Source organism: Nelusetta ayraudi, unplaced genomic scaffold, assembly GCF_046127955.1.
Source record: "Nelusetta ayraudi isolate G7.1 ecotype Tasmania unplaced genomic scaffold, CSIRO-AGI_Nayr_v1 ptg000003l, whole genome shotgun sequence".
Taxonomy (NCBI): Eukaryota; Metazoa; Chordata; class Actinopteri; order Tetraodontiformes; family Monacanthidae; genus Nelusetta; species Nelusetta ayraudi.
This window is the reverse complement of record NW_027466053.1, coordinates 459,388-474,258: the sequence shown is the minus strand read 5'-3', so window position 1 is coordinate 474,258 and position 14,871 is coordinate 459,388. Positions and strand designations below refer to the sequence as shown.

Below are 14,871 nucleotides of genomic sequence, written 5' to 3'. Positions count from 1 at the left end.
GCAGACAGATTACAGTACATCATTTGAATGAGTTAAAAGTGAAGGTGGACTTACCCTCTGCCTTTGGAATCTGTGTACCAGAAGAGCTAAAGTTGCAGTGGGAAAAGAACAGAAAGAGAAAATCAGAAATATTCTCATGTATTTCATCGACTGTGACTGTTCATTTCCTCCTTAAGTTGTTATATACAATTCGAACACTGTGGCCGCAACTTGTTCAGGGTCAGATTGGAACCACTTTCACGATGCAGTTGAAGCCACAGGATTCGTCCTAAAGGACGATTTTTCGTTTTCAAACTACAAACCAAAATGCAGCTTTTTTTTGTCCTGATCAAACAGCAGCTCTCATATCTCCTCATCTTGCCATACAGGCTGCATGCGATCGACCGTGAACACACACACACACACACACACACACACACACACACACACACACACACACACACACACACACACACACACACACACACACACACACACACACACACACACACACACACACACACACACAAGTGAGCAGCCCTGCCCATGGTGAGTTTGTCACACGGGACGCTGTGTACACTCTTCAGTGTGTTGGAGTGTTTCTTTGTTTGAGGGTTCATGTGCACAGGTGAGGGAGGGATTAGACAGGAGGCATCCAGGGTTATAGGGTGGCAAAGATCAAACTCTGATCTAGTCAAAGTACAACACTTCAAAGAAAATGTATTATTTCATTAGATTTTTTAAAAAACAAATTGGTGCAAGTCATTCAGCATGCACAGGCGGATCATCCAGTGTGGCCTTGCACAACTCTTACTTGGGAGACGATTTTACACATTTTGTGAGTTTTTTACCTGTTTGGGGAACGACACATTAGTCACCTGAGTGGTTAAATGCGAATGTGAAAGGTAGGAAGTGGGCGAAACTTACTCAGGGCTATTAAAATGCCAGAGACACACAAAACAACAGCGAGGACCATCCCTGTGGTGCGCAGTGTCTCATAATCTATAAGGGACAAAACTGCTCTGTGACTCGGACACATTTAAGGGAGGATTCAGACACACTGCCGTAGAAGGGGGCGAAAAGGTGGATTAGCTTGATTGGATTTTGACATTAGGAGATGATTTGAATCTTACCGTAATCAAAGTCACTTTGGTCTGCAAACATTGTTTCTGCAGAGAGAGAAAAAAAGAGAGGACTCTCGTTTGTCTTCGCAGCAAAGACGGGTGTGGTGGGGTGTGGGCGCGTGTGTGTGTGTGTGTGTGTGTGTGCGCGCGCGCTGGCTGCAGCTCCTCAGATCTGCAGACTTGACTGCAAAACTCCTCAGGAGGGTTTATTTCCCCCCAGCGAGGAGCTCAATGCAGTATTTTACTCAGCAGCAGCAGAAGGAAAAGAAAAAAAGCACCACAAAAGGTGGGAGAGGGGGCGGGATCACAGCAGCAGAATAAAACCTGGGCTTGAATAACGAGTATGTCAATAAATAGTGGAGAAAATCTTTTTTAATTCAACAGCAGCCGTACTTTATAGTATTTATCAAATCAACAATCTTATCAAGGAATTTAAATGCTTTGGCCAATGTAGTAGTTTAATTTCAAAATAGCATTCCAAGACTGTGTGCTCCCTGATGTCACTTGGCAAATCCTCAATAATGCAGCTTGTGCGTTATTGATCTATTAGCCTGCATGTAATTGAACTGGCAGCAAATACTTCCAACTACATCCAAAACCCACAGGCATTTGCTGCATAATTTCATGTCCTGCAGGAGGACTAACTTGGCCGCAGTATGAGACCATGTAAAAATATCGCAAGCCATGCAGTAGAAACTGGATGAAAGACAAAGACATCTCAAACATTTTCTTAAAGTAGGAACAAGGAAATAAAACACCCAGTTGTTAGTCTAGCCACATGAAAAGTGATTAATAACAAAGCAAACCTGTGGTGGCCATGGCTGCGCTGGGGTGATGGAGAAGAGCTCTGCCTCTCGGATGCTGAGCAGGTTGCTTGGTAGCAGTTTGAGGGCTGCATCCAACCGAGAGAGAAAGCGCGAGAGAGAGAGAGAGAGAGAGAGAGAGAGAGAGAGAGAGAGAAAGCGCGAGAGAGAGAGAGAGAGAGAGAAAGCGCGAGAGTGACAGAGAGCGAGAGCGAGAGCGAGACACTGCAGGGAGAAGTGCACAATCAGCAGGGACCCTCTGGTGGCCGCAGCCATGCATCGCATTACTGGAGACCAACATCTGCAGGGCTGCAGGTTTTTTTTTTCTTTTTTCTTTTGGAATTTCCAAGGGTCGCAAAAAACAAAGTTTAATCGAAATTGAAAATAACACGCAAGCCGAGTAATACATGTGGTTTAAGGGATTTTGCTTCAAGGTCCTGCCTGTTCTTTATTTAAACTGGGTATTACACAATGTATTATACAATGTTTCAAGACGTCGTAATACCAAAAATCCACTTCCCCCCCCCCCCCTCCCCCTTTACATTTTTGCCTCAGTGCAACATGCAAACAACGGCCCAAGCATACAAAGCATCCAGAGGCGGCTTTTACAATTTAGCGAGGCTGCCAATAAAAGGCACTAAAAGTAATTACAGGGAGACGTATTTCAAAGTGTTTCCCCCTAATGAATTTCTCTTCCGCCCCTTATAGCTGCACTGTGCGCCGCATAAATCATTCACACCTCGGCTGCAGCTCGTTTTCTGCTGCATGTGTAGCTGTACCGACTGCAGCATCAGCAGAAGCAGGTTTGCAGCATGGTAGCAGTGGTGCTGCTGCTGCTGCTGCTGCTGCTGCTATCACTGCAGAGGGAGTAACGACAGGACAAAGGAGGTTTTACTGAAAGAGTTTATCTGTCTTTAACGGATAGTCACAAAAAGTACAAATGGCAAAAAAGTCACAGTCTTACCAAAGTTGGCACATTCTCAGCTAAAATGTAATATTTTATGAAAGACGATAAAAAAAATAAAACAATCACAAAAAGGAAGAGGAGGAAGCACAGTGTCGTCCTAACTAAAGCTTCATTTGGAGAGAGATTGTCCTCAGTCGTGGTTTGGTGTTTGCTGCCACCTGCTGGCGAAAGTGAGTTGCACTGTGAAAACAGGGCAGAGAATCAGACGGAGGTCCCTTGAACTGACTTTGGCATGGACATAAATTCACACAGACGTCTGGCGAGGCCCGTACTGGACATTTTGCTGCTCTTTTCTTCTTTGTCCATTAAGCTGCAGGAAAAACAACAACAATAATTTTGGTTCAGTGTTTGCGTGTTTTTGCCAGTAGTGGCAATATTCCACCGTACACAAACGCACTCGCACGCACATGCACACACATAAATCCACAACACCACGTACCTCTTGAAACAGGCTCAGTACTCCTGGCCCTGAGGAACAGTAGCAGATTAAAAGTTACACAATTGCATGTCAAATAACAAGGGATTAACCATCACAATGCGATTAACGTTGCATGGGGGAATTTGAGGTATTTTATTGAAAGCATAATCCTTCAACTGTTTTTTTTTTTTTTTTTAAATGAGTAGAACTTACCTAGCCTGGTCTTTCTTTGAGCAGGTACATTTTCGGCCTGTTAGAGATCAGAAAATGTGTCAACACACAGGGTGGAAAAGTGTACGTCAAAACTATGTCTGTCATTTTAGAAACACTAACAATGGTTAAATACTATGGTTTAATGACAAGAGAAGGAACTTGTTGGAACAGGAATAAATAAATTCCAGAACATGAAGCCAGCTGGCCCAGTTGTGCTGCCAGCACTTTGTATAAAGCTGCAGCCAAGTGGCCCTAATTAAATGTTATGCAAATAAATCATGCGAGTCAATATTGCTGCCTCGCTTTTCCAAAAACAACAGAGCTTGTTGTTTTTGAAGTGCTGCGGCAAAGTGACAACGACGACGACGACGACGACCCTCTGCGGGGCAGCGCCGCCCACTTGGCTGGCGGACGGGATGATGAGCTGCAGGATATCAGCTCACGCTGGAGATTTGACCCCGACGGAAAATCCCACGCCGGTCTGCGACCCACATTCTCCAGGGGACTAAGAATAAAGGTTTGCCTCTCAAAACAACTTGGGCAGGTCAACACTTTGTACTCCCGCACATCAACATTAGGAGGCGCCGTACCAGCAGCAGGCCCTCGATGCTCTCCTCAGTCAAGTGAGAGAGAAAGACAAGTCAGAGGTCTTTAACGTGCATGCAAAAGCAGCTGGAAATAACACAAATGAACTGCGTTGACCAATTTTTTTTTATACATTTTAATAGCAGATTTGATTTCCTGCACTTACTCAAAGGTCCTATATTGTGTCATGAAAAACTCTCTTGACCAATGTTTCCTCCTCAACATTTATGTTTGGGAAAGCATCGTCGAGGGAGTTTTCGATGATACGATGCGAGACCTTCAATCAAGACACAAATTTATCATTGGTGTCAAAATCTGTGAAGTTTTTCTTCAGCCAAGTTAAGATAGTTGCCCAGCAACTGCCGCTGTGTGACATCTGGTTGACAGCTGGTCTGTCACCCATGCGTTTGCGCCCTGTGGAAAGTCCAACTGCGCTTTAGCGAAGAGCTAAAACTGGTCGTTTTCACAGAGGGCTGTAAACACAGGGCTAAATCTACTGTGATCGGGAGGAATCAACAGTGCGGGATGATAACCGTCATCCTAAAACGAGTCTTGAGCAATAATAAAACAGATCCGCATGATTTGGACACGCGGATACATTTTTTTCTCCATGGTGCGGAGCATTGATTTCCGTGGAGATTCGGAGGAACAGAGGCTGAGACAGAGTTTGTGGGATCTAAATAAATGTACTACCGTCGGCGATTGGATTTCAGGGCTAGTGGCTGTAACAGCATGTGCTGGCAGGGAGAGAGCAGGATCACTGCAGCCAGTGAGCGCAGGGATGAGGTGTAAAGGGCAAGCATCGAGCTTGTGTAAGAGGCCTGGGTACTTCCAGGGGAGACAGAAGCCTGCTTGTGTAGTCCCCCCCCTGAGCCCCTCCTCCCTCCCTCAGCGTGGTGTGATGGCCCTGGGTCGGGGGCGGGGTCACGGCTGGCACAACAATCACAGTGTGGTGAGAGTTTCCGCGCTTCAGGTGGTCAAAGACTTACTGACGATGAGGGCGATGCCCATGAGAAAGAGGACCACAGCGAACACCAGGCCGCCGATTCTTAAGGACTCGTAATCTGGAACGAGAGGAAGACGTGACGTTTCAAGTCCAGTGGCAACAGAGATTATAAAGGAATTTGCTTTGAAATTAAAGCGCAAAGACAGAAGACAGACCAGACTGACAAAATCAATCAAACAAAAGTTTGTTAAAATGAAGAAAAAAAGATCCCAACATGCTGCCAAATGAAGCATCAACGCAACCAGTTTGAAATGCGCTGCTCCGCTTTGTTCAGTTAATACTAAATTCTGCTGCTACTGAGTGTCCTCTGTCCATATGTGCATATAAAAACATTAAACACACAAATATGGCAGTTTTTTTTTTTTTTAATATATAAATCAGCCATTTGTTCTTATAATAACTGGCTGTGTTTACATCAAACACTGATCCAGTCACTCTGTCAGTCTCCGACATGTGGACACACATCTTATCCTGTAATTGTGAGTAAAGGTCTCCGAATTGTAAAAGATCAGGGTCTCATTATGACAAGATAATCCATCCGTTAAGTGTTCCTTGCTGCTTGGACTAGTTCTGCAGGAAGCAGCCATATCCGCCATGTTAGACTGATTCAGTTTTAACAAACGTGTATTTAGCAGCGACTCCTGATGAGACGGTAGGAAATGACCTGCAGCATTAAGACATACTGATGTTGGATCCTTGATGTTGGAACGCAACATGGCGTCGTGCTAACACAGCAAAGACAGTAACTGCACGAGCCGACAGTCTGAACTTAAATAACACAGTTGACAGGATCTCAAGTATCTCCAGTGACTGGACTCCAGATGCTTGGCCTTTGGGGTGAAGGTTTTCCAACTTTTCTGGGAGAAACCAGAGGAAAACGTCGACACATCTCCCTGGTTTGCCACGGAAAAAACATCTCGGTCCTCCGTTCAGCACTCACCGTAATGAAAATCACTGTCGTAGTCTGATCGGGGGAGAACAGAGAGAGAAGAAATGGAATGAGAAGCAGATTTTGGCCAGATGGTGGTTTCATCTGGTCATCTGGTCATCAGCAGCTCGCCGTCACAGAGACCAAAGTGCCACAGCTACCACATGCCAGCCAAAACCTGGGCCTGCAGCTAATCTTGTGCTGACTTCTGCCAGTGTCTCTCCAAAGTGTACTGACCTTTCTCGTTATCCGCCGTTGCAGCTGTGAAAAAAGAAAACAAATTCTTAGTTTCTGTCTTTCTGGAAAGACACTCACACATGGTGGTCTCAGTGCATCTCAGCAAATGTGATGAAGAGACAAGTTTTACTGGGGAAGAATGTATCCAACCCCGGCTTGAATTTCAATTTAAAAAAAAAATCAAATAAAAATCAAGAAAAAACAAGTAGCTTTATTGTTCTAAATAAAATTTGCTCCATTCACAGCAAAATTAAACACAGAAGGATTGAAATCTGCAAAATTGATGAGGCAAAAATCTTTTTTGTGACTGCTGTAGTGAACGTGATCGCTCAACATACTTTCTCTGTATGCATCTCAAAAGCCATTTGACTTTTCAGATACTTATTCTCGCCATTTTGGTGCCCTCGGCCAAATTACTCCGAACGCCAGCAGCAAATACTTTTGAAACAAACATCCCAAAATATATGGACTGCTTTAACCATAAGTACACAAAATTATTATTATTATTATTATTATTATTATATATAATAATAATAATAATAATAATAATAATAATAATAATAATAATAATAATAATAATAATTATTATTATTATTATTATAATAATAATAATGATGATGATAATAATGATAAAAAAGACATAACATATAGTTAACAACGTACATTGTGTTTGAGGCACTTCTCCACCTACATACTGGCCATGATTTCCTACAAATAGTACAGGATTCTGTGAGTTATTAGAACATGCTCTGAATCACGTCTGATCTTATCACCAACTGAGACGAACACACTGGCAGCCCTGACAAACAATGTATGAAGACAAACATACAGCTGCGCTAGTCTGTGAAACTCATTCTGCCGTCATTTTCAAAACCTGCGCTCTGACGGCCTTTGTAATGGAAGCTTCAAATGATACAGACGCAAACGTCAGAGATGTGGGTATTTGGATGTCATAAAAATGTATTTTTATTTAGATCAATAAGAAAATTGACTTGTGGCTAAAATTGAGCAAGGTTGGCAAAGTTATATAGCCGTAAAGTTAAATGTAAACTATTGCAACTTATGCTACGTGCAGCTGAATAATTATCACTTAACAATGAGGTGAAACGTAACGGGAAACCCCACTAAAATCCAGAGCTGAGTATTAAGTTATATACTCCACATTCCATTCACTGCAGAGAACAGGCTAACTCCGACCTTATTATCGGGCACAAACCACAAATGTTAGTCACTTCCACTCATGAGCACAAACACATTTCAGCATATTTTTACCGAAGTGAAATGAGAAACTCAAAAGACAAACCAAAGCCCGGGAGTTCAATCAAAACTTGACAGCAGCCTAAATAAACTCATTTCTTTTTCAATCGGTGTGATAACGGAAATATGTATACCATTCTGTGGAGGGCATTTTGGCAGAGCAAAACTCTGGCGTTACAGGAACTCAAATGAAAAATGTAAAGTGGAAGCACACAGTGGAACTTTGTTTGGCCTCGTATGTGTGAAGAAGAAATGCATAAATAAATCAAAGTGCACGGTGCGCAGCCTTAACAGGCAAGTGAGCAGCAGAAATAGAATAAAATAAATCAACTAACCATGCACTGCCAGTCAGCACTCTAATGCAGGAAACTTACCAAACATCTCCCTGCCAAATGCTGATCCTGTTATACAGACACATCCATGGGTGTGAATTGCATTTAAAAAAAAAAAAATGCCAACAACTGTGTTGAAAAGAACGGGAAACAATAAACTGATATGGGGACAAGTGCCCCCATTCAAATAAAGGTAACAGACTGCTTATCGTCTATGTGAATTAACATGAAGGTGAACAACTTAATAAAAACACTGTATGAGTCCAGCATCTACTGGTTTCCCTTCAAATCTGGTGGCATCTACTTGGAATCTGGTAGATTGACACCCCGCAGTTTAAACCCCAAAGGGAGAACAAGTGGTGACAAGTTTGAGCACATTTATTCAAATCACTGACTTTTCTTGAAAAAAAACAAAAACCCAATGCTTACCCAACGCAGGGGCCAGCCAGGAGCTCAACGCTACCAACAGCAACAGATCCATCCTACCTGTCTGTTAGACACAGACACATATGAGCATTGGAGTGAAAAATAACCCAAGTAAAAGCAGCTTCACATCATGAAAACTTTAGATTCGAGTTAGTGTCGTCTCCATATTCAAAAGTAAACCATCTCAGGAATTACCAAGCAGATAATGTTGATTACGGAGAAATCAAGCAAAAGCATTTTTCTCATAATCTGAAAGTTTGCTGCAGTTTATTTTCTACTTTCTCCATCAAATACACAAAGGGTCATATTGTTTTAGTGGGAGGAGTTGTTAGTCCTTAGGGCAAGGTTGGTCAACAGGGGAAACCATGCAGGACAGGCACACAAAGATCTATTTCAGTTGGACGAGTTCAGCTCGCCTTAACAACATGATCTCCAGACGCCGGGGTGGGACATGAGAGACTATTTTAGGGGGTCTGTAGATGGGACTTGGCGGTGAGTGGGGGGTTTGGATGGTGTTGAGTTGCATGTAGTATTTGGTCAATGGGCTTGGACTCAATTTGCTGCAGTCATCTAATTCGCCGGAGTCATCCAAGTTGGACCATGCTGCGCGTGCAAGGAATGTTTTTTTCAGGCTTTAGGTTATGTGGGGCATACTTTGAGATTCCCTTACAGCCAAATGTTCTGGGCATACGTTTCCCATTGGCCGACTCCTGAGCTGCAGAGTGTTCAGCTCAGTGTCAGACTTTGTCTCTTCTCCCGGTTCTCCTCTTTAATGACTGTTGTGGAAGTTGGGCTGTTCCTTGGCTTTTCAAACTGAAATTTTGCAGTCCTTTGATTGTTTAATATACATGTTTCACATGGCTATCAGGAATTTAGTCCATCTCCCTAGAAAAAAAATCTCTCTGACTAAGGTGTGCATCCTCGTTTGTGGGGAAGGGCGCACGTGTCTGTGTTCAAACAGCGTTGCAGTTAAAGGTGTTTTTGACTCACACCCCCATTATATCACACGTAGGATGAAGGTCTTTACAATCAAAACAACGGAAGATGAAATAAAATGCACAAATCCTTCAGAAGCAAAGCTCTGGTCTCCACCTTGGGTCCAAAGCACTGCTGTGCATTAGTGCGTGACTGAAATGGGGTGTGTGTGAAGTGGAGTTGGAGTGGAGAAAAAAAAATGAACTCTTTCAACCTTGTAGACGGGATAAACATGCCAGTCGGGTTTGACCAAATGCCTCTAACCAATAACCTCGATGTGTGTTTTTACTTTACTTTTGATTTTTTTTTTTTTTTTTTTTTTTTTTTTTAAGAGATTGATTGCATATTACGACATAGACAGGAGCCAAAACGTTTACACTAAAGCAACGGCTATCTTTAACATCTAGTTTCTGGTCTGAAGGTTCTCAGTCGTCAAGACAACTAGCTCTTTGTCAATTACAAACAAGAGACAGTCGCAGACTGAGAGGGGAAATGGTCTGCACGAGACTCACGTGAGCTACAAACAAGGTGACTTTTCAGCAAGCGGTTCGACGCCGTCTGTCGCTTCTCTCTCTCTCTCCAAACAACAGGCGCCAAATTGGCCGCCCGGCAGTTTTGTTTGCATAGGCAGTTCGAACGAGAGCAGAAGTTGTGACTGATGTGCCAGAAGCTGATCTATACTCCTGCAGAGGAGTTCCCCAAGGCACCAGCACGGCGTCAATAGAACAAGCTGGCAAGCTGGGCCACAGTGCGAACGACTCCCCAGACACCTCTCACCGTTCTCGCGAAAACAAAAAAACACAACCTGGCGCAATTATGGGGTTAAAAAAAAAAAAAAAAAAAAGCCACGTGTTTTGACAGACGGCTGGGTTCTAAGTTTGAGGGAGAGCAGATGGAAGATTGGTTCGGAAAAGTCGAGCAACAAAAGGAGGGAGGACTGACAGCTTTTACAAAAAAAACCAAAACAACTTCACACAACTGAGCTGCCTTTCACAGTAAAAGCCATGCATCATATAAAATGAATCTATGCACTGCACAAAAAGCGTAGTAACTGTACTTACCGTTGGTCACTCTCCGTGCTCCGACTCCGACGCCTGAGTGTGTTTTCTTAAGAGGGTCGTGGGGGGTTGGGGTGGAGATTATGTCCCTGCCCCTTGAAATAGAATTTGCAGGGGGGGGGGGAAAAAAGAAAGTTTTTTTTTTTTTTTTTTTTTTTTTTTTTTAACAAAAGTAAAGTGTATTCAAAAATGTGAAATAGCTCCTTATCTCCAAACAAATTCAAACTTGACTATCATTCGTCTGCGTCGCTTTGTGAGAAGCCTTCGTTGCAACCTAAAGTGCTCGACTGTTTGCAGCTCGGGCCGGTTTCTACATTTCATCGAAGGAAAAAAGGGGGTGGTGGGTGGAGGGTATGAGTTTAAGTTGGGCTGTGGGGGGCGCTAAAGTGCGCTGCTTAGAGGCACGGCTCTCTCCTCTGACTTAGCAAAAGCCAGAGATAAGCAGGTTGTTATGCATCTGCTGTTATTAACTTGAGACATCTGTGACTTGAGCCACACAGCCCACAAACAGCTCCCTTGTAAGTGCTTGGTAGCGTTATACAGAATGTAGACCCATTGTCAGCACAGCTTTGTTTGCACTTCTGTGTACTGATAGTTTGCTATTATTCAGGCTGACAGGTAGCTTAGGGATCCCATTATTGATCTTGAAAAGAACAATCACAATCTCAATATTTGTTTGCACACTGAGTGACAATTTGAAAGATTAAACTGTTTGCATAAATAGTTCTATCTGAGATAAATTATATGCTCACCAGGATTTTTGCTATTATGGGTCCTTTTAATAATAATGCTGAAGGAGTACACCTTGACCTCAACTGTTTTGGTAATGGAAACCCGTCTGCCTCCCCAGGGATTATTCTGTAACAACACTTGGAACGGAACTAAATCTGAGTTGTCGCTGCAGAGTCCAACCAATTGGTAGCCAAACCTCTTCTTGTCAAAGGGAGAATAGTGAGGGTCCCCTTTGACGGGTGCTGTAAGAGACTGCCTGGCATTTAGGGCTGCACAATATATCGTAAATTTATTGTCATCGCGATATCAACATGTGCGATAGACATATCGTAAAAACTACGATAAATAGTGTTTTCATCCATGCGCTACATGTAAAGAAATTTGGCCAATCAGCCTTATTGCGTTAAATGCCTGCCTCCAAATAACTGCTTTTGGTCGAGGTCACATACCACGTGGAAAGAGTGAGGAGGGCGCAGTAATGCCGGGATAATGGTGCCAATGTTGTGAAAGCCACGGACCTCAACAACTGGGTCAAACTTCAGTGTTTTGGCCACGCGCTGCATAAGTATTTAAATGGCTATGAGAATATACTGATCTGCTTGTCACTGTAAACGGTTGTCTGAATTGCCATCTTTAGGTTTTGTAATACATTAATTATTCTTTCACTAGATGAAAAAAAAAAAATGAAGTAATTATTTTATTAAAGTGATAGTGTGTAGCATAAAGAGCAAAGCGACACAGAAAAAAGGAATAGCAGACTTTGTATTAGATAGTATGTTGCTTTGTAACCTATTGATTTTTATTAGATCATGGCATGCACACACAAGTTACGCTGTTACAGGCTGTTGTCAGTGTAATATGTTGTAGTAATTTTAATTGTTGTAGTTGCAAAACTATGGTGTATATTTTAAAAGCTCTCCAGAGTTCCGTAGAACCCTAATTCAATTAATAGAACATAAGTTCCCCCCCCGCCCCCCCCACTTGATGACATCCTCAAATCACAAGATCTCACAAGACAGTTCTGGTACTTTTTTCTTCCTTTTTTAAAATGGGCAAATCAGTTGACATAACAAACGCAATTCTTACAGCTGAAGAGCGCAGCCACAGCACAGAGGCGCAACAAGGTCCCCATGGCTGGAATGAGAAATATTTGTTGGGGTTATGAGAACTTCACATTCTTCCAGCAGAATAACTGTAGGTCTTTTTTGCTAAACAGTGAAAAAAAATGATCTTACCTGTTTAGATGCTTCACTGTGGAAAGTCTTGTTTGGGCATTTCTTCTTAACAGTTCCATCCATATTTTATACTCTGATGGACAAAACAACAGCCAATCAGAACTGCAGCAAGGATGGCTTTGTGAAAACACCCTTTTTCCTAAACAAATTGAAAGCAGCTGTATGTTGACAAAGGTGTGAGGCACATTACAGTGTAACTACAGCGATGTAATTACCAGTGTCACCGCACCCACATCAAGGAATATTTTTAAAATTCCTATGAACTGCTTTTAAGCTGGTGTACGAAATAGACTTCAGCAGTTATGAATTCAGAATGTTATATTCAATTAATATATTAATATGAAAATATTCACATTAATGAATTCCTTCTCCCCATATTCTTTTTTAACGGCCATGAACACACAGAACTAAAAACACATGCCACACCATCAGTTAACATTTAGAACAAGAATGAGAATACCTTTATTTATCCCACATTGGGGAAATTTGCACATTTAAAGCAACATATACAGTGCAAAGAGAATAATTGAAGAGTGCAAAGAGTGAATTAAAAGAAACAAAGAAATAAAATATTTATACACAAATTATTTACATATTTAAAGACATGTTAGAAAAGAGAGGACGAGTGTTTATTATAATCCTTGGTGGTGAGATTGACAACTTGTTCTATTTACATAGATCTTTTCAAACTAGAACACCTGGGATAAAATAACAAGACGCTATGAATTCAATTAAGAGAAAAATACCAGAACAACATTAAATAGATTACAACATTATTTTAAAATGATCGTTTACAGTTAAATAAATGCATTAACATTTCAAAGACCCTGGATACAAAAATAAAAGTTTATGGGAACAATTTGTCCTTATAAAAGTTTCATGCTTGTCAAGGAAAAGACAATTTGTGTCACATGTGTGGATAATTAGAATGACCCTGACAATCATCACAGCACCATCACCAACTTTTTTGTGATGAGACAGCGTGGTTTCTGTTGGTTTTGGCAGGAACTCAGTCGAGGCTGATACATGTGTGTCAGATAAAGCAAACACAACCAATTTGTATTGGGTGAGTTATTAGAATAACTTTAAGAGCTCAAATATTTAATGGTGTACTTTTGGTGAGTGAGCTTTGGGCGGGGCTCACTCACCCTGGCTATGCCAGGGTTTACTGGTTTCTGTGCACACTTTGTGGGTTTGGATGAATGTCTTCTCCCCTCCATTTCCTGTCATATATGAACATGAGGGATGCAGAGAGACATGATAAAGAAGCCGCAGCCAGAACTGTGGTGGAATGGATTTTGTATTTAGGAAAGAAAAAGCAGTTTAAAGAAATAGTTCAAAGTTAAGACAGTTTCAGCCACTTCCTACTCACTCTTTCTACTCACTCTCCCAAGGCTTCAGTTCGACTTTCTGAATTTCTGGAGAGTTCGCTGACCCTCTACATCCTGACCTCATTCACAGAGGACATAGCTGACAAAACAGCGGTTCTGCAGAGGAAAACCAGTGGAGTTTAAAAAAAAATGCATATTTTTAACCTATGAGATGAGACACAAACACATGACAATAACATGAATTAGCACACAACACGACACAGGAAAATACTTCACTCAGGACATTCATCACACATTAAAAGCAGTTCTGAAAAGGTGCGTTTTGAGATGAGTTTTAAAGGTTGGAAGGTCTGTGCAGGAGAGAGAGTTCCAGAGGGTGGCAGTGGCGATGGAGAAGGCTCTGTCTCCCCAGGTCCAGTGCTTGGTTCTGAGTGGTGGGGACAGGAGGTTGGCATCGGAGGAGCATGTTGGGGAGGTAGCAGGGGCCTGGTTGTGATGGGCTTTGTGGGGGAGGAAGAGGATTTTGAAATGGATGCGCCGAGGGACGAGGAGCCAGTAGAGCTTTTGAAGGGCCGAGGTGATGCGGTCACGGGAGCAAGCGTGGGTGAAGAGGCGAGCGGCAGAGTTCTGTCGGTATTGAAGTTTACTGAGGACTAGGGAAGATGAACCATAGTGGATGCTGTTATAGTAGTCACATTTGGAAGTGATGAAGGCAAGGATGAGAGTTTCAGCGGTAGAGAAGGAGAGTGATGGGCGGAGACGGGCAACGTTTCTGAGGTGCAAGAAAGCAGTTCTTGTGATGTGGTTGACATGGTGTTTGAAGGAGAGGTTATTATCGAGGATGACTCCGAGGTTGCTGATGTGAGTGGAGGGGGACAGAGTGGAGTTGTCGACAGTGAGAGTGAAGTTGTGAGCAGTGGATTTCACATCTGTATAAGGCACACTGTAGCACCGTAGCAGCCTCGTGTGCACAGACGGGATGTCTTCGCACAGGCCGTGACGTTTAAATCCTTATAACTGCCAAACTTTGTGTTTTATAGTCTATCAAAGCAGAGCAGTGAGCCACTGTGGGTTTGGCAACTTTAACGCCCTCAGTGAGCTCATTATACATTCCTCCTCCTCCTCCTCCTCCTCCCCCTCCTCCTCCTCCACCTCAGGACCCACGGCAACAAGTCTTCTGACCTCCTCTGGCCGGACTGGTGCCTGTCGGTGATCTGCTGAGAGATGACAATGTCGAGAGCAGTGGCGTGGCCACCGGGGTGGTT

At 42.7% G+C, this 14,871-nt stretch overlaps 1 protein-coding gene and 1 long non-coding RNA gene across 4 annotated transcripts; both read right to left on the bottom strand.

The window, feature by feature from the left end:
- Window positions 1-73: 73 nt before the first annotated feature.
- On the bottom strand, window positions 74-2,260 carry LOC142888394 (uncharacterized). Its single transcript, XR_012926689.1, has 4 exons — window positions 1,910-2,260; window positions 1,113-1,148; window positions 907-981; window positions 74-86 (listed from the first exon to the last, which is right to left on the bottom strand). It is a non-coding gene; the product is annotated as an uncharacterized LOC142888394 (long non-coding RNA).
- Window positions 2,261-2,795: 535 nt separating this feature from the next.
- LOC142888376 (FXYD domain-containing ion transport regulator 6-like) lies at window positions 2,796-10,633 on the bottom strand. Of its 3 annotated transcripts, none has more exons than XR_012926688.1 (10): window positions 10,312-10,633; window positions 8,279-8,339; window positions 7,892-7,918; window positions 6,261-6,284; window positions 6,036-6,059; window positions 5,079-5,153; window positions 3,505-3,541; window positions 3,313-3,341; window positions 3,128-3,183; window positions 2,796-3,053 (listed from the first exon to the last, which is right to left on the bottom strand). XR_012926688.1 is itself a non-coding variant. In XM_076026622.1 (10 exons), exons 2-9 carry the CDS (start codon window positions 8,328-8,330, stop codon window positions 3,179-3,181), a joined length of 273 nt encoding a protein of 90 aa, XP_075882737.1. In that variant the 5' UTR covers window positions 8,331-8,339; window positions 10,312-10,629; the 3' UTR covers window positions 2,796-3,053; window positions 3,146-3,178. The 3 variants fall into 3 exon arrangements, 2 of the variants coding, with proteins under 2 accessions (XP_075882737.1, XP_075882749.1); XM_076026622.1 differs by having other exon boundaries at window positions 3,146-3,183; window positions 10,312-10,629; XM_076026634.1 differs by lacking the exon at window positions 7,892-7,918 and having other exon boundaries at window positions 3,146-3,183; window positions 10,312-10,628.
- Window positions 10,634-14,871: the final 4,238 nt, after the last annotated feature.

Coding starts and splice junctions, on each gene's coding strand:
- LOC142888376 (XM_076026622.1), bottom strand. CDS start 8,330: ATGGATCTGTTGCTGTTGGTAGCGTTGAGCTCCTGGCTGGCCCCTGCG. Junction 7,919..8,278: donor CTGGCTGGCCCCTGCGTTGG/GTAAGCATTGGG, acceptor TCTGTATAACAG/GATCAGCATTTGGCAGGGAG. Junction 5,154..6,035: donor CGACAGTGATTTTCATTACG/GTGAGTGCTGAA, acceptor CTCTCGTTCCAG/ATTACGAGTCCTTAAGAATC.